At 43.7% G+C, this 25,499-nt stretch overlaps 1 protein-coding gene across 1 annotated transcript in view; it reads right to left on the bottom strand.

Annotated features, from left to right (window-relative positions):
- The window catches only part of CDH4 (cadherin 4), a 415,458-nt gene extending 392,112 nt beyond the window's left edge, over window positions 1-23,346 (bottom strand). Inside the window, exons 1-2 of the mRNA XM_054274637.1 lie at window positions 23,208-23,346; window positions 21,113-21,224 (exon numbers count right to left, since the gene is read on the bottom strand). Coding sequence (XP_054130612.1) covers window positions 21,113-21,224; window positions 23,208-23,273 — 178 coding nt within the window. The 5' untranslated portion in view covers window positions 23,274-23,346. The remainder of the gene's footprint in view (window positions 1-21,112; window positions 21,225-23,207) is intronic.
- Window positions 23,347-25,499: the final 2,153 nt, after the last annotated feature.

Here is a 25,499-nt window from a genome sequence, read left to right as displayed (position 1 = left end):
TGCACCTCTGTAATTTGCCCATAAATAAGTAAAAATGAACCCATCAACTTTTCAGGGATACTTGCATGCAAGCAGGCAAACACATCCTTTTTTCCCTTTCCTTGTGTGTTTGTGGCTTACTTTTTTTTTTTTTTTTTACAATTTTTAAATATCTTTTGAACCAGACCTTACAGGGTGCTGGTAAAAACTGATGTGTTTGTTTTTAGAAACTTACTATGCAGCAGCGCCATCTCGTAACCTTCTGCTACTGCCTTTGGCCTCCAAATTCAGGGGGACCCATCTGTGGCAGTAAACCACGCATGCACAAAGTACAAAACTTCTCCCAGAAATAGTGAAAGCTCCGTCTGCAAGAGCTTTCTTTAAGGTCACAGCAAGTCAACTGCTGAAGAGAAGTTATCACCATAAATTAAACTATTCCTGAAACCCAGCAGACACTTAACTGAACTCTCCTGGTTCCCTCTGTTCATTTTCATCTCCAGTTTTGGGCATGTCTCTGAGGAGAAGTGCACACCCCTTCTCTCTCTCAAAATCCATTAAAAATCCATAAATTTGAAAGACATTAAGCCATAAGTTTTTAATGGTGACAAATTTCACAAGACAGATCTAAAAATCAAGTTGTGGCCAATCCAAAACCACTTAGAGCACTCAAATTTGAACCTTTATTCTTTACAGATTAATAAACACATTCTGATGACTCTTCTTCTGTTTGACCTATTTCTTTAAAACGTGTAGGAGTAGTGGACACAATTTTTAAAATATCCTTTAAAGTCATATGGGCAGAAAATCTGTGGCTTGCAAATTCCGAAGGAGTCAGCTACTGAATCACAGGTGAGGAACTCCCACAGCAGGAAATCCTTCAGGCTGATGGCATTCCCCAGCTCCACAAAAGCCTGGCTGGGTGGGTGATCAGATGGGGCATCACGCTGGTGCTTTGTTCTCTTCAGCAGGCTGTGCTGGGTTCTGTAATGAGCCTCAAGTCTCAGTAACACACCCAGGGAGGAATCCTTTCATTCCCTTATCGAGAAGGTGCAGAATGAAAAGAAACAAAGGAATCAGCTGGTTTCTGGTAGAGCATCCCGTGCCAATCACGAAGTTGGGAATGGAGGAAGATGTACATCAGTGGCTGGCAGCACATGAGCTCGGCCTCTGCAGATACTATTCCCCCTTATTTCATCATACTGGCAGGCTTCTCTCCATTCTCCTTGGTGTTTTCTAGCCCTCCTTCAGGAATGCACAACCAGACACGGAGAACTTCCACGGCTACAGGAGAAGCAGTGCTGACCTGGGCAAGGTCCCAGCCAGCTCGGGTTGTCTGTCCTGCTCCGAAGGCCACGAGTGTGAGCACTGCCTCCCACCTGGCTCCAGACATCAGAAACTTCCATTCCTCTTTTATTACTGTCTCCCATTCATAGATGATGAAGCTTATTTTCTTTTTCTTCTTCAAGAATCTTCTTTTTCAATTATTCAGGTCTAGAGGATGCCTTCTTTCCTTTCTGAAAAAATTCATATCCTTAAAGACAACAGCAACACAGAAACCCCAAAACAAAACCAAGTAAAACCACTTAAGTAAAACTTAAGTGATCTCCATACTCTGCTTTCCTCCTAAATAAAGATAACACACCAAAAATTCCTGAACAGATCTCTGTATCACCCTGCTCTAAAACAACACGTGAGCAGGAGACTGAACAGCTACCCAAAGGCATCTCCTGTTTGTTTTATTAATTATTGACTTCAAGATAAAAGCTGTGAGACCTCACACACGGCCAGGATCCCACTGTGGCATTTGCTTTATAAACTCAGGTCAGGAAAATGGTGATCTCCATCTCAGAGATTATTTGCAATCTAAGAAAAGATCAAGAGGTAGATACAGAGGAAGACAAGTGCACAATTGAACCAGTGTTAGTTAAAAAGTAAAAACAAAGCAAGTCACATTTAGTTTGAAGCTTGTTTTTATTTGAAGGCATTTATTTCTGTCACATCCTGACAGAACTAATAGTAATTCATCACATGTACCCCTGGAAAGGAGCAGGATGTCTGATACCTGACAGACATCCATCACTTTGCCACAGGTTATACACAAGTCCTCAACAGAGAGGACTACAATAGAGAATATATCTCACATCTGAATTTGAGGAAATAGTTATGAGCAGTATTCCCCTCCTTTTATAAGCTTTGATCAAGGAGACTCAAGAAATATGTTCTACCACGCTTTGATTTCACTTGAGGGCTTTTTGTTATTTAAATAGTGAATAAAGATGACAGGCAAATAGTCTAATTAGCACAAATATCTTGTTTCCTGAAACTTCGGGCAATTTTTAAACATCTCTTGCTCAGTGTTATTATGAAGCTCTCCATTCCCAACCCTGTGCTAGTGTGGGTCTTTTGTCTGTCACAAAGACACTCTTCCTTTCCATTTCTGGAAGGAAACAAGGCATTCCCACCTGCAGCATGCAGTGGAGGGGCAGTGGGACCCTGATGCTCCCACATTCCACAGGGTCAGTGCATTCTGCTGGGCTAAGGCACATCTGGTGGGAGTCACTCAATCCCCACTTGCAAAGCTCAAGGGTCAAAGCAGATTCCATTTCACTTGGTGGCTCCCTCCAAGGGCAAGTCCCCCACCTGTTGGGAAATCCATCAGGGCTCTTACTAAACCTCACGTGTTTTGGTTCTCTGTCAAAATCTTAATATTCTCTTCTCCTGCAAAGATACAACAATCACCAGTACAGAGCACAAACAACCTCTGTGGATCAGTAGGACTTTATGACAAGAAGATTATTATATTTGGCTCAGAATATACCAAAATGAATCGTGAAAAATTTTATTAATGCATAAAAGCCATCACTGCTGGACTGCCCTCAGCCTGAAGCGTGAGGTGACAGTCCAGCAACAAGAGCCTGTGATAACTGAAGTCTGAAAATATTCCACACAACAGCTGAAATACCAATTTAAAGAATATATTGAATTACCACAGATCACACACAAAGGGGGACTAGAACTTAAGTGTTTTGTTGCTGAACTTTTAGCTCAGCGTTTTACAAAAGGCCATCTAGTTTTAACCTAGATAAGTTGGAAAGATTATTCAACTAACGTCTTCCCTGGAAGTCTGCAGCCCTGGTGCTAATAAGGGAATTTAATTAGATGGACAAGTCTTGACAGCAATCCGTTTCCAATACATTTAGTATTGGAATAGGTCTGGGAGTTCCAAGATTTGTGGAAGAAATTCACTATTCATGTTAGTGTGGAAAAATACCTGAAAGGTTTGACTAACCAAGATGAAGGCTCTTGTTCTTCTGACTTTATTTGTGACACACATCACATTACCAACAATTACACCCACAGATGAAACCGCTGCTCCAAATGCACACGCTATAAAGTTTGAGCAGAACTGATTTTTCCCTCTGTGTTGGTAAATCTCATTAATTCCCTGGAAATCAGCTGAGGACAACAGCCCATCCAGCAGTGCTTCCACATGGGACACCCAGAGTTCCACCTCCCTCCAGCAGCACCCAAAGCCCCAGGGCAGAGCAGAGCAGCTGAGCACAAGGGCTCGGTACAACCCCAAAACAGGATCCCTTTTAAGTTATTTACAACAAAAAATACATGCACACAGACAAAAGGCACAGAATTAAAAAAATGCACAAAGCCAGTACTTCCCAAAATTGCAGAGGGAACCAGCCTGCCAGCAGGCTGATGAAGCACCTGAGATAAAGTAGCACAATCAATAACAAAGCTGCACCTTTAAAACCAGCGAGTGCAACGCGATCAATTCATATCGCGGCGAATAAAAGTAGCGCAATAAAAATCTGCAACTACAAGGAGCTAATTTAATGATACTTTATCAAGTGCTCACATTTCCAACCACTGTTGTTCACGGCAGAATGAAGCCCGTGTAAAAATATGTCATGAGTCAATGTGGCATTCTGCTGAAGAGAAAAGACCCACATCATTAAAATCTTAAATAAGCTTTCATTAAGTAAAATACATGAAATTAGCTCTTTCAAAAGAATTTAATTAGTCAACACATGCAGGTTGCACTCACAATCTGCCATTGTGGTCTTTTAAGCCGTTCCTTTTCTTAAAGCTTTGCCAGAAGAAGGGTATTTTGTAATTATTATTTTTATAATATGGTGGGAAGGCACAGTTTCTGCATGAAAAGGACAAAGTATCCCTTGCAAACAGCAAGACACATTTTCATTGCTGCTCTGCATAGAGCACTGCCTTGTTACGGCAATTTCAATCATTTTACGCATCTTCATTAAGTCCCAGATACGGTTCAGCTTTTCACAGAGAAAAACCTCAGCAGCTGCAGAAAAAAGGAGGGACAACAGATTCTTAAACAGAAAAGAGAAATTACCAGTTATCTAGCTTGAAATGAAGCCTCTGGGAAGCCCCATCTGCAGTCTCAGTCATTACAAATCACAATAATTACGTGAGCTCTCAGCCCATATATAAAATTTCAATACCTACGAAGAGCTGCAATACTGCAACGTCCACAACACAGAAACATTGCCAGCTCATTTTGCCAGGCTCTAGGCTACTTGTAACACCCAGAGAAGATGAATCAATAAAATGTTATCAGTAAAACAGTTTGATTCCTGCACAGTTAAGCGCGCGGCCACTTCTGTATTTCAATCCCCTCAGGTCAATATAATTTTACACAGTTACCCAATTCTCAGCAGTGAAATGATACTGGTAGATGGTTCAGATATTCTAAAGCACTTATTTCTACATGGGGGGGAAAAGAAAAAAAGGACCAAAAAAAAGAATTTCTTGTTTCCTATCTGAAAGTAGAGTTCAAAGTTGAGTTTTCAGACCAGTTTTAAAACGCAACTCTTTAGCCCAGCTCCAGCAAATTAAGTCCCTTTGAACAATTCCCTCAGCCAAATCCTGGGTGTCCTGTTCCCCCAGTGCTTAAGCAGGTGTTTGGGAACAAAAACAAGTCAAATCTGGACTTGGCCTTTCAGTTGAACCAAATCTGAGACATTCTGAAAGAAGATGTAATTTCTGCCTACTCAAGAAAATGAGCCCATTTAAGCAAATTGAACTATTCACCAATAAATTCTGCTAGGTTAGTCACCACAAGGGCTGAAGAAACTCTAAATGCTGCTGACAAAGACTAACTGCACAGTTAATACAACATTTTGCCTCAAATCCAGATAATTCTTCATGCATACTCTGAAATTCCAGCTTCCCACCTGGGTCTGCAATGAAATAATGCCTCAGGTTAATCTCATACCTCCAGAGAGCTGCATTTTTGCATAAATAAGAGCAACAAGTGTTCTTCCAAACCCAAGGAAAAACATAATCATGTCTAATAAACTCCAGTGCTCTGGAGACAGGGAATTCTCACAAGCAATCTCTTTTTAGACACAAATCCACCTTCCTTGGCAAAACTTGACAACATCCTAATGAAACAGAATAAACCTGTTATTGGACCAGCCATGGGCCCTGGGAAGTCAAGGGCAACTGATTTCAGCTGGACAGGACCTTAGTCCCAGAAAGCAAAAAAACCCCTGAATTTTATTTCTTCACTACCAATTTCATCTCATTTGTCTGCTTCATTAACTCCTGCACTATAGAAAACATCAGTGCACTCAAAGGCAGAAAGTACTTTTTGGGATTTTTTTATTGTAATAAAAGACTGTTTATTCCCATATTCAGTTCTCAGAAAAAGAAATGAACATTTTAATAACAAGAAGATCCATAAAGCACCATCTTCTCTCCTGTCTCAGCTCTTTTAAAAAGCTTTCTTAATCTGAGGAACAAAGTTCCCTGGTTTATATGGTGTAATTCCCTTGCCACATATGTCTTATTGGGAAATTACATGGATTTCCCAAATACTGGCACTAAATTTTTACTAGTTTAAAAATTAGCATGAAAGGCCAAATTGCCAAGAAATAAAGCACACAAATTTATGGAAAGACAAAGCTGCACTAACCCATTAATTTTTATATTTTGTTATATCACCAAAACTGTTCTCATTAATTTCTTCTGAACAAGTTTCATAATTGCAAAATTCTCAGGCAGTAAAACTTAAGTGATCTCCGTACTCTGCTCTCCTCCTAAATAATGAGCCAACCACCACAGACACACACAGGGGGAAGAAGCCTGTCTATTTTACTAGAAGACTGAGCTCATGAAAATCCAACTGCATCAATCCTTCTTTTATTATTCTTTCAAACTCCCCAAATCAAATAACTTTCTTGAGCTTGGCTAGAGCCTTCTGAATAGAAATTCCACTGGGGAAAGAGGTTTTAGATTAACAGCACAATACATTCAGAAATCAATAGATAAACCCTCTGTGCAGCAGCTCTACCAAAGTCCATGAGACTGAACTAGGGCTCAGAAAATAGAAAAAACCACTCAGAAACAAATTTCCTGATCTGCCCACTTTTGTTTTTGCACTGAAACCAGCAACATGAACTTCATCTCTTTATCACACCCAGAAAATTGTTGCCTGATGTTCTGAATCAAAAATACTTTTTATTTGCAAAAATATATTCATCTTTGTATTAAAACTAGAGGGTTTCTTTGGTGCTGCTTTTCTTTTAATTTTTAGACTACAGAGAGAAAGCTGAAAGGCAATAACGCATCTCCAAGACAAACAGATGTGGGTGCCCATCCTGATACAATGCAAGCCCCTTAAAGCTATAAAACAATGTGACTGGAAGTCAAGGGAGGGAGAAGGGACAGAGTGAAGCTTCCAAGCTTACGGTGAAAATTCTTTAAGCTTGGTCTCATCTTCAGTCCAACACCTGGCTTGGGCAGGATCAGCTTTGATTGTTCTCTATGCTAGAAGCAGGATGATTTCACTTGATCTGTTTGACCTTTTCTCTCCTCATTAACAGTTGTTTTCTCCCTTTGCCAGGGTCCCTTTTGCAATCAGGAGGATTGGAGGGGAAAGGGTAAATCAGAGCAAGAGCAGGACTTGGCCAAAGACAACTGGACCAATTTCACTGCGAGCTGCAGTCCTGGAGCCCAACTGCAGAGCACAGCAGAGCTGGCTCTGCTCTGGAAATGCACAAAGCCAGCAGCTGCCAGAGAACAGAAAACTGAAAACCTGCTCCTGCCTCTGCCCATGTGCCTGTTAGAGCAGCCACAGGCACCCCAGCTCTGTGGGATGTGAGCAGGGCACCCCAGCTCTGAGGGACGTGAGCAGGGCACCCCAGCTCTGAGGGACGTGAGCAGGGCACCCCAGCTCTGAGGGATGTGAGCAGGGCACCCCGGCTCTGAGGGACGTGAGCAGGGCACCCCAGCTCTGAGGGATGTGAGCAGGGCACCCCGGCTCTGAGGGATGTGAGCAGGGCACAGCTCACCACTAAGGGCATCTCCCCACTGCTCCCCCTTGGTTCAGCTCCAAACCTGCTCAGATTAGATGAGAAATGTACCCAGACACAAAGGGAAGTGGATTTCCCCAAATTTTGGTAAGCTGGAACAGCTCTGATGGCACAAGCTCCTTGCCTCGCTAGCGCTCCTGTTGTGTTATACTCATTAAACCCCGCATTTGTTATTTATTATCCTGCATTTCTGTAAGGCGAATCTAAAGAAACGTTGCCATGACAAACACAGTGGAGTTTTCATACTAATCTGACCCCCATGATGTCCCTTCCCTCCATTAACAGAGCCCCACTTTAGTGTATCTCAACAAGACAATCAAAATATTTCCAGTCCTGCAGCCGTGAGCCTCACAAAGGGGCCGAGCGCCAAATCCAAAAATCCTTTGCAGCGAAGCAGAAGAGCTTCACACACAGCCAGACCTCTCAGATGCCATGGGCTAGGATACCATGTTATAAGGCTGTAAAACTATGGCCTGTGGCTCCAGTCCAGCCTGCAGAGTAATTTAATCTAACTCACAAAGAAATGAGGAAAATGGCCTCTGCTGTGCTGAATCAGCAGTGCTGGAAGCCGTGCCACCCTCGATCAGCTCGTAAGAGAGTGCTTTGTCCACCGTGCCAACTCTGTGTAGAGCAGCTATTGGGCAGAAGAAAGGATCAGCAGGAATATTATGTGCCAGATTTTCAGTAGATGTAAGTCAGAATACTCCCAATGACTTAAGGAGCTGCACCGATTTACATCATTTCAGGATTATCAGGATTTACATCCACTGGAAGTTTCACTTCTCTTTTTTTTGTCCTTTAATTAAAAGAATGGTGTGGACTTGGCAGCAGTACCCCCTTCAAGAGACTAAGATTTGGGAAGGATCCTGAAAAAGTTTTAGGCTCAGGGAATGGCTATAAGCCATTTTTATTTTAAAAAGATACAGTGGCCAAATTGAAATTCACAGGATGTATATAAATCCTGATCTATTCGTGAGCAATATACATAAGCATATATTTTCACTCGTTATACTGGAGCTCCCTAAATATAACAATGGCAAACGAACAGCAAGAAATGAAAACTTTGTTCATTCAATCTGGTTATATATCACAAAAAACTATCAGCACAGATGTTACCCCTATTTATGAGTCACAACCAGCGCCAAAACAAATGCCATGTATTACTTAATTTTTTTTTCTCCTAACTGCAAGTGCCAAAAAAATGACTGCCACTGGGATTAGGAAAAAAACACACAAGTGGAAAAAAACCAGGAGGTACTGCTCCTGAGGACGCAAGCCAACTAGGCAAAGTCTGGTTTGCTCTGATTTCCAAATAAACCCTGAACAAGCACTACATTTCTTGTGACCTCAGAGCAGTTTCTGTTGCTCATCTGCTCACCTCTCAAAGCCAGATCCATCATAAACTTTAGAAAACCTGCCTGAAACCACCCTCAGAAATGTGCACACATCTCATTTGTTACCTACAGGTGACCATGGTGGGGAGAGAACAGAAGAAAAGTGGGAATCTGGTGCCTGAGGTCCTGAGATGGGAACAGATTGATGCTTTAAAACCCAAAGTGAGCAGGACCTGTAGGTGCAGCCTCGGGCAGAACTGCACACAGCTGCTCTGGAAGCTTTTCTGTGGCACAGTGACCCACTCCCAGCCCAGCTGAGCCTCAGAAACACTTAAAAATAGGCTCAGAAATAAACAGGCCACTGTTACCAGTGCAGTTCAGCTGATATTACACAAGAACTTAAAAATAAACTGTTCCAAAGGCCACCTCAGGAAACAAAAATGCAAGGCAAAGGGCCTCTGTATTGAAGGAACGCAGCCTCATTCCATCACATCTTTTTCACTACTCACCTCTGAACAGGTCAGTTTTAAATCTCCTTCTTCCAATGAGGCCAATTTAAATGTGTTCTTCAAAGGCTTCTGCAATTTTAGGAGTATTAAATTTTATACCTCCTAAGCTATTTATTACCTGAGGAAGAACTTAATTGACATTCACTAGATATTAACTTTTTTTAAGCATGTGTTACAGATTTTGATATATAATCTTGAGGTTTTTTCTTTACTTTTTGCTGTTGGATTTGTTGGTATGTTTGGTTTCTTTTGTTTTTCGTTTTCCAGGACAGCTCTCCTAAGAACAGGTTTCTCAGTGTGTGGACTCCCTACAAATTTCTCCAAGAACTGCAATAAAAGACTGCTCACAAGGGACCCAATGCAGATTAAAGGTCAAAAAAACCACTCAGACTGTTAATAAACTGTTGCAGAAATACTGTCTTTGTTTTAAGTCTCCATAATTTCCACCACTTCCAGACCCAACATGAACCCTGGCCCAGCAGTTCTTGGAGTCACGAGAGCTCCAGGCACCCACAACTCTTCTTCCTACCCACACTTATTTTAATTTTCTATATTTTTTCCCCCAAACAGCTCCACTCCACAGATGTCAAACTCTCTCTTTTACAGGTGCATTGCCAAAGGACACAACTGCTGCATTTACAGAACTTTGCTTCATCACCTCAGCTCCCAAGCAATGAAAATTGCTCTATTACTGCACAGGTAAAAAATTGGCTGTGCCACCACTGCTTGGTTCTGCTGCTCTTTAGCAGGATACACCCAATGCTATGTCACAATTCACAGCAGAAAGGGAAAATTAAGCCTTGTTGTACTGAAAACACAGGAAGATTCATGATTCAAGATTTCTGGTGAAATGCCTCATGTGCACTGATCTCTGCCAAAATACCACAGTTAATTCAGCAATCAGAACCCCCATAGTGCCATGTCCTGGGCATTCAGTGAACAGGGTGGGGTTAAACCTCTGCTGACACCAACCCAGCCTCTGCCAATTGCTGAGCTTGGAAATGCCCTCCAAGACCATCCACCACTCCCTGTCCCCTATGTCACATCCTCATGGCTTTTAAAGCCCCCTGGCATGGTGACTCCATCACTGTCCTGGGCAGCTGGGCCAGTCTTGAACAACCTCTTTGCTGAAGAAATTTTTATCCTGCCCAACCTAAATCTCCTCCTTTTCTTCTTGTCAGGAGGCCTCAAAACCACCCAGTATAACCGGAGTAGTTTGCTTGCTAGCAGATACAGCAACCAGCCTTTTAACTTTGAATTTCTCTTATATCTGAGACTCCAGGCAAACAAAAAAAAAAGAAGAAAAATCTTTCAGTAAACTTTGCACAGAGATAATCAATCTCCTATTCAGTTATTTGAACAGGCATCTAGAGTTTAGCGTTCCAGAGATCACTGAACTTCTCCTGATGAGGGTCTCTTCTGGCAGTTTGAAAAGAGGATGGGGAAATCTTTGGGTGCAATCCAAACATTTTTTTTTATAGCTGCAATCCTTGAATATTTCATCTCTCCAAATCTTGCCCTGACCTATAGCTTCTCCTTCATCCTATCAACCATACCTATATTTTTCTTCATCCTCAACCTGTCCCTTCTGTCCACAGGCAAAGGAAAAATCCAAACATGAAAAATCCTTTTTTTTTTTTAAATCATACCATTTATCCACATTGCTTTGGACTCTAAGAGGCCCAAAAGGAAGCACTGAATCAATGAAAAAATGTTCACAAGCCCATAAAAAAAGTAAATAAATGGAATGTTATTTTCCAAAATAATTCAGGCACAAAATAAAAATATTTAAGGTTTATGGAGATGAGCAGAAGAGTTGCCTTTCATGTGTAATTGTGTAAACCCATTTTGAAGGGAGCAAAGCAACCAGCCAGCAACATCAGGATCCTAAAAGTCAAGCAGCAAGGCACACAGAGTCTAAAACAATGACTTTTTCTGCCTGTCCAGAAAAGGATTTTCACTGGGAGCAAAATAATGGAAATTCTCTAGCCCAGCTCTTTTCCCCCTCTAGACTGAGATGCTCCAGAAGATTTCAGCAGAGAGAGTCTTCTTCCAGCACAGGGAGCAGCACCTGCCTTTCTTCAGCTACCAAAACACACAGGCGTGATGGGCAAAATTAAAGAGAGACACTAAACAGTGAAATATTTCAGTGTGGGCTAGGCCTCCTAAAAAGCTCTGTGAATAACAGAGATGTACAAAAGCAGGCAGTGCAACACCCAGCTGGTCTGTGCAGGGTGAACACCTTGCTTTCCTCACCTCCCAGGATGGGCTGGGAAATGGGAACACAGCAAAGTGGAAACCCCCAGCCATCAGTGAAACAGATCACATCAGAGTGAATATTCCACATCCAGGTACAACCAACCCTGCTTTGGCTTTCATTGAATCCTGCTCTTCCAGCTCACCTTGGGAGTAGTAACAGCTCTGTCAATGAAAATGGCTTTCAAGGAGCAGACCTCCAGCATCCTGAGGAAAGCCAAGGTGAACATTTTGTCCTGTAGCCTGGACATTCCAACAGCAACAGCATTTTACTGAAATTGCATGAACCTAGCCAAGATGGTGAAAATTCAATGGTCCCAATTCTTGTAATTCTCATAAAAGTCAGGAAAAGTATTGACAGCTGAGGACATCTGGAATTGTGTTCCCACAGATCCCAACAGACAACATCAAGACATTAAAGGCTCTGTTCACCAAGCCACCATTCCAATTTTAGTTACTGAAACAACTACCCAGAGCATGTTTTAATGGTGCATGGTCAGAGCAGAAGGCTCCATCACATGGGCTCTGCCACAGCCTGTTTTGAACTGGGTTTGTTCAATCCTTTATTAACAGAACAGATAAAGGAATGCAGCATATGCTGGTTACATCTGCAAACCATCCACAAGCAGGATGCAACTGCAACTCTGTTGGATGTCAAGATCAGAATTCAAAACAATCCAAACCAGTTAGATAAGCCTGATGATAAAACAAAAACAAGATGTAATTCAAGAGAAGAGGAGCAAGGTAACACGATTCAGCAGGATTAATCAACTACACATATAGAAAATGACTGGGTAGGTAGCAGTTCATCAAAAAACGATGTAGGAGGTTATACTGGATCACAAGCTGAACATGAGTCAACAGTATCACACTGGTAAGAAAAAAAGCAATCATCACATTAGATAAATCAAGCGGAGTGTTGCCTGCAAAACAGGCAGAGTAATATTCCCTGTCTGTTCAGCACTGTGAGACTTGGCTGGCAGCACCACATCAACCTGGAGTGTCGTGTTAGTAACAAAGAGAAGGGCTCAGAGGACGAGACACGAAAGGCAACAAATGAGAGGTTCAGCCTACAGAACCTGAAAAAAAAAAAATTCAGTTGTGTTGGGGAGAGACAAAAAAAAAAAAAATCAGCAACTGTTCTCTGTGTCCATAATAAATGCAAACAGGGTTAAATTGCATCTCCACTTAAACTCAGGAAGGAAAGGGAAGCAAAGTAATATATAATGGCTTTGGTCCATTATATATGGATCTTCAGCCATGGATCTTCAAGCCCACATCAGGGACACAAAGCTGCTACAAGGGAGCTGTGCCCTGGGGAGGGAGAATGCACCAGGAACCCTCCTGAGCTCCTCCATCCAGTTCTGAGCCCAGGGAACACCAACACACAGGTCCAGGTGACACCACAAACAGCTCTTGGTGGCATTTATACAGAGGTATCTCCTCACCCCCACTGACTACATCACGAACAAACAGGTTATTACATTTCCTACTTTAAACTAGTGCTGACTTGCACTTTATCACCTGTAGTAACTTATTTATTTTCCACCATCTTACCAAGTTTGCATGTTTTTCTTTCATATACCAATAATTCCAGTATGCTTTTCTTGCTACATGGTGAAGTAACAGACATTTGTTTCACTGACCTGCCTTTTATGATTCTGTAGACATGAACTGACAGAGGGAGTTGATACATAGCTCTGTATAGAACAATTCTTGTAATCTTGACTATTTATCTTTGGATAATTGCTACATTCATAATTATTTTAAAGACAATTTCGTTTAATAAGGTTTGGAATTACTATGAGACAAACTCATTGTAACAAAATTTGTGACTAACCTCTGAACTGCTAGGAAATTGTGATTTATAATAGGCATAGTAATAGCCTTTAATGACTGCAGTGCTTCTGGGTATCAATGAAAACAGACTGGCTCATTTCAAAGCAGAAAGGGCATCTATTTTACTTTTCTTCCTTCATGGGTGGCCCATAATATCTTCAGGGTCCAACACCCCCACTGCAGGTTGCACACAGTGGCTGCCATTACCAGGCTGGTGTTAATGGGCTGCAGCTGATGAGCAGCACAACCAGCACAGCCCTGAGTTACTGCCACTGGCTCCCGGCTACAGAACACTGGCACCAGAGTACTGAGGGCATGGCAAAAAAAAAAAAAATAATTATAAATTTGTATTGGAAGGGATTAGGAAAGGGGAATGTGGATGCTGCAGCCTGGGGTCACGAGGCATGGGGCGGCTGAGTGTTCCCAGTGACAGTGCAGCCCATATGCCAGAGCATTTGCCACTTCACGCTCCTTCTGTGCAACTGCAACCCAAAATTAATAAATAAATTAGGGATAATGAACATAAACAAGAGAAATCGCAAGCCTGTGGCAAAAAGAGATCTTGTTCAGCCCAAGCGTTTTTCATGTCGCAGCAAACTCGCTTAGGAAACAAACATCCTCCTGAAAGGAGCAAAGTAGCTGCTTATAAGACAAATATTTTGGGTTAAACAGTTGCTCCACAGGTTCTCTTTCATTCTACTAAAAATAAAGAGGAAACTGAGTGCTTTTTCAATGTAAGTGTTACATTTCCTTATGCCAGGAAACAAACTATGCCTAGGTTAAGTCTGGACATTAATGGAAGCAAACAGCTGAATGCTGGTCCCTGGTGTTTCAATTATTCCCTCTTTGGAGGTTGTGCTTCCAAGAAATTAAAGAGACACAAATTCCCAGTAAAGACCACATTTTGCAGGCTGCTGCAATGTTTTTATTTAAAGCTGTGTGATTTGTATTGGAAGAAAAGCTCAGTTCATCCCTCCGTCTGTTCATCTGTTCACCTGCAGCGTCTCCCAGGGTGAGAGCCCAGCGGAGGCTGCAGAGCTGCTCAGCACTGGGACAGCCAAAGCAGGCTCCAGGGCCAGATCCAGGTGGGTTCCAGGTATCTCCAACAACAGAGAGCTCATGGCATCTCTGAGGAACCTCCTCCAGTGTCTGACAACCCTCAGGCTGAAAGTTTCTTCCCACATTAAGTGCAATGTCCTGCATTTCAGTGTTAGCACCATTTTGTTCTGCCCTTCCTCTGTGCACCACATCTCAGCACATTTCCACGAGGAGTTTATATACAATTATCAAGTCTTCTGCAGGCTAAACAATCCCAGCACTCTCATTTCAGAAATACTAATAAATAAATAAATATTAAAATAAAATATCTAAAATATGTCATGGCATCCTGAGCAGTAAGAAAACCCTGCCATGGCAGGGCTGGCCAAGGACACTTCTGGGTTTTCCCTGGAAACACAGCCCTGGGGGTCATGTAGGCACCAAAAGGAAAATGCAATGTAAAGCCAAATCCTCTCCAGAATCTTTGGCTAGGGCACAAAAGGTTTACATACGCAAAAAGGGGTACAGATCAACTCCATTGAGCCTGCAGGGGTTTCTCCTGCAGTGCTCCACACCAGGATCCTAGGGAAATCTGCCTGGAATCACAGTCACAGCTCATCCCAACCCCCTGCCAACCACCCAAAGCTGGCAAGGACTGGTCTTTGCTTTTCAAACACCACTGCCTGGTCTTAGTTACTACTTCAATTTGCTTGAAAATAAAAAATTCCACTTGATACAGCAATGGCCTTAATTCTGAATATTCCAGTAACCTCAAATCAAACAAACTCCCATCTTTCTCTATGTTACTCAAATTCATTCTATGAGAAACATTAAGCAGCAGATTTCCAATGAAATCCTATCCTCTGTAATTTTAATCTCTTCTTGCCCTTCAAATAAGACTTTTAAGTATAATCTATATTGCTAAAATATTCTATGAGCTGTGCACATGGCCCGTGCTGCTGTGGAACCAAGTACTTCCCCAGCCTGAGTTTGCAATGAAATAAATTCCATCTAAAAAAACATGAGACCCATTTCCAGGGTAGAAATCAAGGCAGAAGGAGGCCTGCACATAAATATCAATGAAATTAGGCAATGAGAACTGGCATTAGGTCAATGAAAATTAGGCAAGAAAATATTTCACTGCTAGAATAAATAAGTTCCAATTGCCACATGCAAAACCGTAATTTCCAGAATGCTTTCAGCATCTGCTCTGTGAGATCAGAGCTCATGAGCTCTGTCAGTGACAGTCAATTCCTGTACAAAGAACTGACTTTAAAATTAACATTTTCCAACCTTAAAGCCCTAAAATGATCAGTTTAGCGTTCAAAACAACAGGTATTTCACAATAAATAACTAATTGATACTGTTCCAGACACAGCTTATTTCCTAAGAGCCTAAGCATAAATAAAGAAATGAATAAATTATTCAACAGAAATTGTTGTTTCATCTTCTTCCTTAATACCTACCTAGAATGCCTAATTTGAAGCAGCACAATTCTCTAACAGACAAATCCCTGAAAAAACAGAGAAGCTTCAAGTCTGTTGTTGGAGAAGCAGATTTATTCAGATAAAAATCAGTTAACTCCCCAGAACGCAGAGAAATGTAATTTTGCTTGGGTTTGAGGAATTTGGTTCAAAGCTCTGAACTAGAAAGCAATATATACAGTTATTAAACAGTGTAAGGGGATTAACTCTACAGAGTGTTATTGACTACTCCAGTCTCATTAACTGCAATTTTATTTAGATAAAAATGTCATCTTAAACATCATTTTTGTGTCAGAAGTTAGATCTGAAGAACAGCATTAAAAATACATGGGCATCAGCAGTTCCCTGCTCTGCAGCAGCTCTTTCTGGGGTCTCCCCTGGAATTGAGGATGGAAATGATGGTTTTGATTTGCAACGAGCCCATCACGAGAAACTGCTTTTAGAAGAAGTTGTCCTGCAGAATGTGAGAAGTGCTTTCTGAGAGGCAGCTCCACTGGAGCTTGTGCAAGCTGAACACAGAGAGCTGGTGCCTGCCTGCCTCTCTTTGCTCCAAGAAAGCAGTGAAGAGAGGTGAGGGTGAGTTCTGGGCCCCAGCGGCCTCTCTGCTACTTTCAGATGTTATTAGGGAACTGTGTAGCTAATTACATGTACAATAACTGCAGTAACTGCTTTTCATGCAGAATCACAGACCAGAAAATAATGAAAACACGAATGGAAAAGCCTCTCTGCTTTTTTCAGCTCCGAGCAGCTTGGAGAAGGCACTGGCTATTCCAGCAGAGCTGCTGCAAGCACCGAGCAACCCTAAGAGGTGCTCAACAAAATCACCAAACACCAGAACAAATCCAGCATTGCTCAGGCTCTTCCCCTCCCAAAAGCACCCTCAGGACACACCAGAGGGCACCTGGACATGACTGTGGGCAGGGCAGCCTCAGATATCCACACACCCTTCAGAGCCTGGGGGAACCAAGCTCCTGCCAAAACTGACAGCAGATGGGTCCTGGGTATTTTCTGGACTCTAAACCCAGGAGAAGTGGGAAGCCTGCACCATCTACAGTATTCTCCACTATCCCAAGGAGATTGTGGATGCTGGGGTTTTTTTGGTCTATGCAGTCAATATTCTCTAAACAGCATTCACAGCCTTCCTAAGTTTTAATACTGGATGTGGTAAGGGCTAAAAAGGATGGAGGTTTTGAAATCTCAGTGGAGAGAACAAAAAGCTTTAGACCATGAAGAACAACCTATCGCTCAAAAACTTACAAGAGATTATCTCTATAGTGAATTCTTCTTTAAAAAAAAAAAAAAAAGCAGTATTCCAATAAAGCTTTTATGTATTTTTTTAACCAAAAATCATGCTAGTAAAAAAATCCTAGAATAGAAGCAATTACATTTTTATGCATTTGCATGAGCTTGGCTAACTTTGGTTTCATACATTTGCTGAAGCAGAACATGCTGGCAGAGTTTATTCATCTCCTCATATGAAAATAAAGCGCGCTGCCACACACTTGTCCCCAGACGTGGCTGCCCACACCAGAGAAGTTCCCCTGCTCCATCAGCACAGGCACTGCTCAGACTGAGCACAGAAACACAAATCACGAAGGGATGCACAGAAAACACAACAAAGTGGCTCTACCTCTCATCTGCTCGTGGTGTCTGCTCTGAGTTGTTTTGTTTAGGTGTGTTTGAGAGGTGCTGGAGCCCTGGTGGGGCCACACTGGAGGAATAACGCATTCAGCACCCTGATGTCACCCCACCCACTCCCAGTCACCACAGCCTCACGGCGTGCCAATTAAACCTCAACTCCTAATTCTGAAAAACATCTTTTCTTAATAATCATAATCTTAAAAAACGCTACAAAAAATCCAAAAGGGCACAAAGCCAATAGCAAGAGTATCATACTGCTCACCACTTTCAGCATCCTTCTCTCCCTCCTTCCCCAAGAGGCCGCTGGTCTTCACCATTCCCAAACACTGAGTTCACATCAGGAATCAGATCCCCTGGGACACTGCTCAACTGCTTCAGTGCAGCCCCACATGGCCCTGCTCCCCACCCCTCAGGACCAATGTTCTCACCACGTTAAGTTAGCATAAATAATTAACAGAGAGGAAAAGATCCCCGTGCCACAATCGTCCTCTGCCATACTGCAGACACGGAGATCTTTCCCTCAGGCTAAAGAAGAAAATACTTAACGAAGCTATCTTATACATTATCATGCACCAATGATCAACACTAAGTTTATTATCCCGCAAACAAAAACAAAGACAAAAAAGTATAACAGATTACACCCCAGTAGCTTTCATTAAGAGATGCAGTGATGGCATTTCTGAGGAAGGCACTGGCTCCACAAATCACCTCAGCCACCACCCCATCATCAGGCCACAGTGTTGGCAGTGATGTGCAGCGTGTGGTATTTGTGGCACTGCTGGGGAAAACTATTTTAAGTCTAATTAACATGAAATTTTTAGAATGCAGATGCTCTTCATTTATACATAAAACAAAATGCCGTGACATTTCTCCTATCCATTTATCATAAACAAGTTAATTACTGTGTAACAAATAGCTCCTGCTAGAATCTGTATGTTTTGAGCATGTTAGAGAGCTGACTCAGGCAAATAAGATGAACCACAAAGTAGTAGCTAATAGCTTACGGCATACTTATAATAAAACAATGACTCTGTAAAAGCTCTTGTTGTCAAATTAAGGCTAAGCTATTTCCATTGGAATAAACCAATTATAAGCAGTGATTATCTGTTTAACTTGATTCAAACCTAGAATACTATAAACACTTTCATTTTGATGCATTCATAACAGTGCATACATTTGAGAGTTGGATCTTGCAAAGCTTAAAAAGGGAAATGCTCGGTTTATTTATTGCCACACAGAACCACGAACATCCAAATTACTCCATGGTGTGGAGGAATTTCACCACCATGCTGAGGGCTGCAGGCTGCCTGATTTGTGATGGACAAACCTTCAGAGATAAACTGTCCCAGGACTGCCCACCTCTCCTTCCTAAGGACAAGGTGAGCATTATCCATAAAAACCTCTGTGAAATCCCCCAAGAGTCACCCAAGCTACAGACACGCTTTTTCCAACCCCCAGATTCCAGGAAAGCATTGACAGGTGAATTTCTGCCTACTTACTTTCTTTTTTTTTTTTTTTTTTTTCTTTAATTCAGGCAAACAGTCCCATTTGGCCTGCAGATGAATTACTGAATGCTGATGAATAAGATGGTGGTAGCTGCTGGCAGCAGAGCTTTGCGTGGTAAGATGGTGTGAAATAGTACATATGTCAATCTATCAAACATGATAATGTAAGCAATCTGAACCCATTTTTGGTCTGAACTATTGTACAATACTTCACCCAGATGGAAGAAAGAGATAAACATTTTATGCTTCAGACACATCAAGTGCTAGGAAGTAAAATTAAACCTAAACTGGAAAACTACCAATTTTACATGCTAGAGTATATATAAAGAACAACACAAGCATGAAGAAGAATTTTCTTGCCCATTATTGTATAAATTAATTAGATATATTTGCTTTCCATGATAAACAACAGCATGTATTTGACTATAGATTAAAAGGTGCAAAGATGATAGTTTACTTATTAGCAAACACAGCACTTGCACTTTTTTTCTTCCTTCTTTTGTTGAGAAAATGCTTTTAAATCATGGAACCTGTGACAACGCTATCAGGCCATGAATCTTACAAGTGGGGCATGGATACATAATGTCCCCAGGGTGAGTTCAGCCCTAAATCAGAGGCAGGGTTGCCATGACTAATGTAAGACTACAACTGGTCCCTAAAGGATAAAATCAAATAGAAATATATTTTCATTCAAATCAACTTGACAGCCTGTGTAAATATAATTTCATATTTAGAAATTATCAGTTAAACCAGAAATGAAATGACAGCCACTGTGCTGTTCTGAAAGTCACAGCCACCCAATGCCTCTGAGCAGACCCTTCTGCTCCATCCCTGTTGCCCACCTCTATAAACACAGCACCATTTATCAAGCACTAAACTGCAAAAAAACCACTCTTCTGAGCAAATATATTTATGCCACAGCTTTCTACAGTACTCAGAGAACATTTTTTATCAAATAATTTGCAAAGCTAAAAGAGCATGAAATCTACCCAGTTTCCAGACTGACCTGTAAAGCTGCCTTCACATTTGGCAAAATTTGCTACAAAGTGTGTAAACTATTGGTATTTGGTCTCTTTAGGGTTGCATAATCTTGAGCTTGTCCATCCCAATTCCCTCACTGGTTACCCTTCAAACTAAAAATAAACTCCCCAAGGTCTACTAATTAATGCCAGGCCAATCAAGAGAATTCCTGAACAGCAACACTAAGACAACTGGGCACAGAAACAAAAGTGATTGCCAGCTCATGCAGAGCAAAAACGTCCAGTCCTGGATTCTGCTGAAGCCAGAGAGAACACTGACAACTCTCCCTCTCTTCTGAGAAAAATCAAAGTAACAGAGCAGGTGTTTGGTCTGGAGGAAGACAGAAATCCCAGCTTTCTGGCACAGAGACATGCATGCAAGCAAAATGTGCTCAGGAAAACACTGAAAAATACAGTTATAAAGCCTGGAGTAGAGCACCAAGTCCTGACGTGCTCCCCAACTTCCTGGGCTGCTGTGGGATTCTGATCTTCAAAAATTCTCTTGGAATAAAGTATTTTTCTGCGCCATGCAAATATAAAGTTTAATTATTTTTAACTTCAAAAGAAGACAGAGCAATACGCAGGATAATCTACAGTTATTTGGATTATGAAGACATCTTAGAGTTTACAAGCACAAAAGTGGTTATAATCCTGCAATTACTATAAAGCTAATTGGTAGTTTCTTTTTGCCTGTGTTTTCATGTTGTCAGTGGGGCAGTAATGAAAATGAATGCCACATTTGTGAACAGAATGTCTGTAGGCTTGTTTACCACATTTCCAACAACAACGTCTGCTTTATCATCCATTTCAAAGCAGAGATAATTTAGGGATCTTTGAATTTCATACATAAAAATACTTGCTAAAATATCAGATGCAGAGTTCCTTCAGACAGGGTGGGAGTGGGAGACTCAAGAGTGAAGTGATGACCTCGCATGGTGTAACAAACAATCCACCTGAAGCAGACAGCAGCGGACTTGGAATGATTCATCTGTATTCAAAACTGTGCTCAGGTAAACCACTTAGTGTTTCATCCTCCTACAAACATAATTCTGCAGACAATTTCACCATCAAAACCAGCATCTTTAAGCCTCCTTTCACCTCCTGAAAATACAGTTATTGCAGAAGCTATTAAGCTTTTTATTCCACTTACCTTTGAGTAACTTCTGCCCTTCCATGATATTCTGGGAGATGAATGCTGTGTAGTCTTGTTCTGAGAAGCCAGGCTTGCATGTGGGTCTAACTGTAAGATCCCCATTGTGTGCCTGCAAAAACAAAACAAGGAAAATGCACACCATGACTTTTGTCATTTGGGAAAACATTTTGCACCCAGCGATGAAGTGTTTAGGCATGAGCAAACCTGAACAGTAGAGCAGTGTGCAAGTAGAAGTTGCTTGTGTTAGAGTGCCTATCTGTTGGAGTGGATCCATACTGTAGCTGCAAAAAATAAAACGGGCCACCAATAGTTGCCTGACTACAAGAGAGCATTGTTTGTAGGAAGGCTGGGATACCGGGCACTGTCAGAAGAGGGGAGGAAACAAAGAGCAGCAATTCATCAAGGCGCTGTGCTCGCACTGGAGACACGCAAAGGCCTGATGTTGCAACTTCCAAACCACCGACGTCTGCTACTGAGAAACTGGGCAGACCCCAGCATGGAAGGGGGAGAAACACAGGAGCCTGCGACCAGGTGAGGACACCCTTGCTTCCCCTTCACCCTTGCAGCAGCAACCCAGTTTCTGCCCGCTGCAGCCTCCGGGACATTCCAGGCTCTGCTCGTGCCCCGGCAGTGGGAAGGAATTGAGGGATTCCCAGTTAAAAACCTGATAATGCATAGAATCCTGCACAACGCGCCAGCACCCAGGGGGGGACACAGCCAACAAAACACTCAGCTGCAACTTTGGACTGAGCAGAGGATCCAGCCCCCGCCACAGGGACGGGGCAGCCCAGCCACAGCAGCCCGGGCTCCTTGGGATTCCCCGGCAGGGAAGGTCCCAGACCCCGGCTCCAGAGGAACTCGCTGACAGCACACAAGCCCGTGATTTATGCGTGCGGAGTGCCAGGTGATTTACGCACTAACAAGTGCTGGTGGCAGGGGATTTCTAACGCGCCGGGGCTGTCGGCAGAGCCAGCCAGAGCATCGCTTAGCGATGCTGCCGGCACCTCCGCCGCCTCCAGAGCCGGCAGCGCCGGCTGCAGCCGGGGGAGCGGGAGCGGCGCCTCCCCGCAAAGTGCAACTCCGGGCGGGCACCTGCCTCCCCGGGGAGCACCGCAACCCCCGCAGCCCCAGACTGCGCTGCGCCGGAGACACAGAAACCAACAGCAGAGAAAGAAGGGTCCTTTCGGATGAGCTTAGCAAGCAGAACACAAGCCAATGTACTCGGCTTAAAATCACGCTCGGGAGACGGATGCCAGCTACTGCATGGGAAGCGCAAGGAAGCGGCGGCTCTGTTGGACTCTGACCGCGGCTGGCAAGATGTTGCCATTAGGAAACATTTCAAAGGGTGTCACCGAGGATAGCGGGCTTCCAATCTGAAATCGCCCCGTTATTAGAGCGGTGCTCGCCAGACGAGAGCGCATCGGGGCTATTCCTGGGCACCCACCAGCCTCCACGAGGCTCGGGACACGGATTCTACTTGGCACCGGGGGATTGAGGCAGAAAAATAAGCGGCTCTTGTTCCCGCAGCCAGCCCAGCCCGAAAGCCAGCAGCCGCCCGGCTCGCTCGGTAACACTGCAGCCACGCGTTCAGGCGCTTGTTGATGTTCTACAGAAACCCTTCAATTTCAGGCGCCGTGGGAATAAAACCCTAAAAATCCCAAACTTTCCGAGCATCACCACCGGGCCCGCTCGGTTGGGTTTATGGGCTTGTAAAAATAAAAGTTAGGGGCTGCAGCGGGCGCGGGCTCCGCGTGGCTCGGCGGGGAGCGCGGCCGCGGGGGCTCGGCGGGGCTCGGAGCGGCTCCGCGCCGGGACGCGCCGCTGCCCCCGAAGTTTCTCCGGCGAGGCGCAGCGCGGAGCGTACTCGTGCCGGCACCGCGGCGGCACCTGAGCGGCGGCTCCACAAAACAATTAAAAACTGCACAGAGGCGATTCGATGTTAAAAAAGGAGGTGGGGAACGGCAGCGCGGCAGAAGCAGCGGCAGGAGCTCCGCGCACCCACTACCATCACCCTCACTCCCCGAGCCCGAAGTTGCCGCGGCGGGCGCGGAGGAGCCGCGGCGGGGATGGCTCCGCGCCCGTTTGCACTTACCGCCGCCGAGCCCCAGACGGGCAGGAGGAGCAGCAGCAGCAGCCGCCGCCTCGGGCCGGCGCTCATGTCCGCGGCGGGCGGATCGGAGCGGATCGGAGCGGTGCCGTGCAGCGAGGAGCGGAGCGGAGCCGGCCGGGTCCCGCGGCCGCTCCGGGCTGCAGGTGAAGCGCCCGCCGCGCGCCGCCGCCGCGCCCCGCCCCGCGCGCGCGGGCACGCGCCGCTTAAAGCGACAGGCGCCGCCCCGCCGCGGGGGGAGCGGGGATGAAGGTGATGATGATGGAGGGGGAAAGGGGTTCGGCGGCGCTGCCGCTTCCTCTCTCAGTGCTCTGCCGAGCTCCGCGATCCGCGGGAGCCTTGTCTGTCCGGAGAAGAAACTTACGCGTTCAAATTGTCGCGAAAAGCTGGTGTGTTCCAGGGAAGGAAGCCCAAACCAGCCGGCACATGCAGGGAGATCGTGAGTTCACATCACAGAGCACGCTGCTGATGATGCCAAAGCTGCGGTTTGATGCCCACCATTCCATGGGTTTGAAGATCTGTGCCCCTTCCAGCTCAGGTTCGGTGATTCCCTGATCATCATGTCCAACCACCGACCCAGCAGTGCCACTGTCACCCCCAAACCATCACCCAGCCCCAGATCCAGACAGCTCTGAAACACCTCCAGACATGGAGATTCCACCACCTCCTAGGCAACCCATTCCAATGCCTGACCACCATAAAAGTGAAATTTTCCCCCATATATAATCTCAATCTCTCCTGTCTCAACCTACGGTTATTTCCTCTAGCCCTCTCTTTACATGTGCCCACAAGGGAACAAGCAGCATGTCCAGAGGAAAATTAACACAGCCCTGGAAACGTGCTCAGTGGGCAAAAAACTAATATGGCCAGGTGAAAACCAAGTGTACCCCACGAGGAAAAATTTGTATTCACAGGAAAAGATCTATGTCCAGGGGTTCATGAGTGTGTCATGTGAGGAGAGCAGAGCCCAAGTTGTGAGGGAAAGAAACATGGCGTGAGGGAGTAGTAGCAAATCTACAAAAAATTACATACTGGTGAGGAAAAACTGATCTATCCAGAAATGAAAAACTCAGGACAGGGTAGAGAAATGGGTAGTGCCAGGATTGCCTCCTCAACCGTATCTGTGAACCAGCCTGAGCCTGGCCCTGCTTTTTTTAGAGGAAAATAGGCTTGTCAGGCTTAATCCACATCCACATCAGTAGCAGAGGAAACTAACTCCACTAAACTAGCAAATTTCTGGTGTAAAAATAAAGGCAGATCAACACAGGGTCAGAAAGTGAAACTTCAGTCAGTTTCACAGAAAACTGAAAGCAGAGGTTTCAAGCAGAGTGTGGCTCCTGCTCTTCTCCTACAGCCGGGCCCTGGCTCCCAAATCCCATCCTTTCCTTCTCCAGCTCAAGGCCACAAATAGGAATTCCCAGGCACGAGTGTTTTGTGCTTATAAATCCGGCAGCAATTTGCATAAATAGATGCATATTATCTGATGTACGTGCAAAATCAGACATTGCAGCTGAAAAATCCGGCCATTAAACCATTCTGTGGGATTTGCACGTCTCCCAAGGAATGGGACACATAAATCCACTGGCTGCATCTTTGTCCATTGAGTAGATTTAATAGCATTGTGTTAACACCTAGAGACATTAGCAAAGAACTGAGGCCTCATTGTATTGAGCTCTGTGGACAAGAATAATGAAAAGATTGTTCCAACCCCACCAATTTACAGTCTTAGTGGATTATGGGGTTTATTTTGTTTTTAAACAAGTATTTCTGAGTTTGTTATATAACACTAAATAAATTCCATCATTGTATTGGATTTAATGTGGAGCCTTTTTTATGAACCACTTCCACAGAGGCTGAAATAGTTGAGTGACACTATCACAGCAAAAATAAATCCTAATATATATTTTAAAAATCTGATTTTTTTTCCTTTTATCTTTATTCTCAGTTTCAAAGTTTGGAGCAGATTGTTCCAGGTTTAAGGGCAGTTTCTATTTAAAAAGACCTACAAGTACTCTGGAGAGTACTGAGAATATTTTGGATTTGGGGAACTACAACGTGGATGTTCTTTTTCAAATACCCATGGCCAGTTATTTTGACTTTTGCTGGACTACAGCTGTTGCTGTGCAAGCGCTTGCTCTGCTTGATAACTTTGTTAATATGACAAGTTCTACAAGTATTATCAAAATAAGTCTGACACCACAACAGATTGTGAAGAAAAGGCAGAGCAGTAGTGAAAAAAAAAAAAAAAAGAATTCTTCAACATGTTTACAGTTGATT

Source organism: Melozone crissalis, unplaced genomic scaffold (assembly GCF_028551555.1).
Source record: "Melozone crissalis strain CALT ecotype California unplaced genomic scaffold, PUWL_Pcris_2 ptg000017l_1, whole genome shotgun sequence".
NCBI classification, from domain to species: Eukaryota; Metazoa; Chordata; class Aves; order Passeriformes; family Passerellidae; genus Melozone; species Melozone crissalis.
Note: the sequence above shows the minus strand (reverse complement) of the source record. Positions and strands in the feature narration are given on the sequence as shown.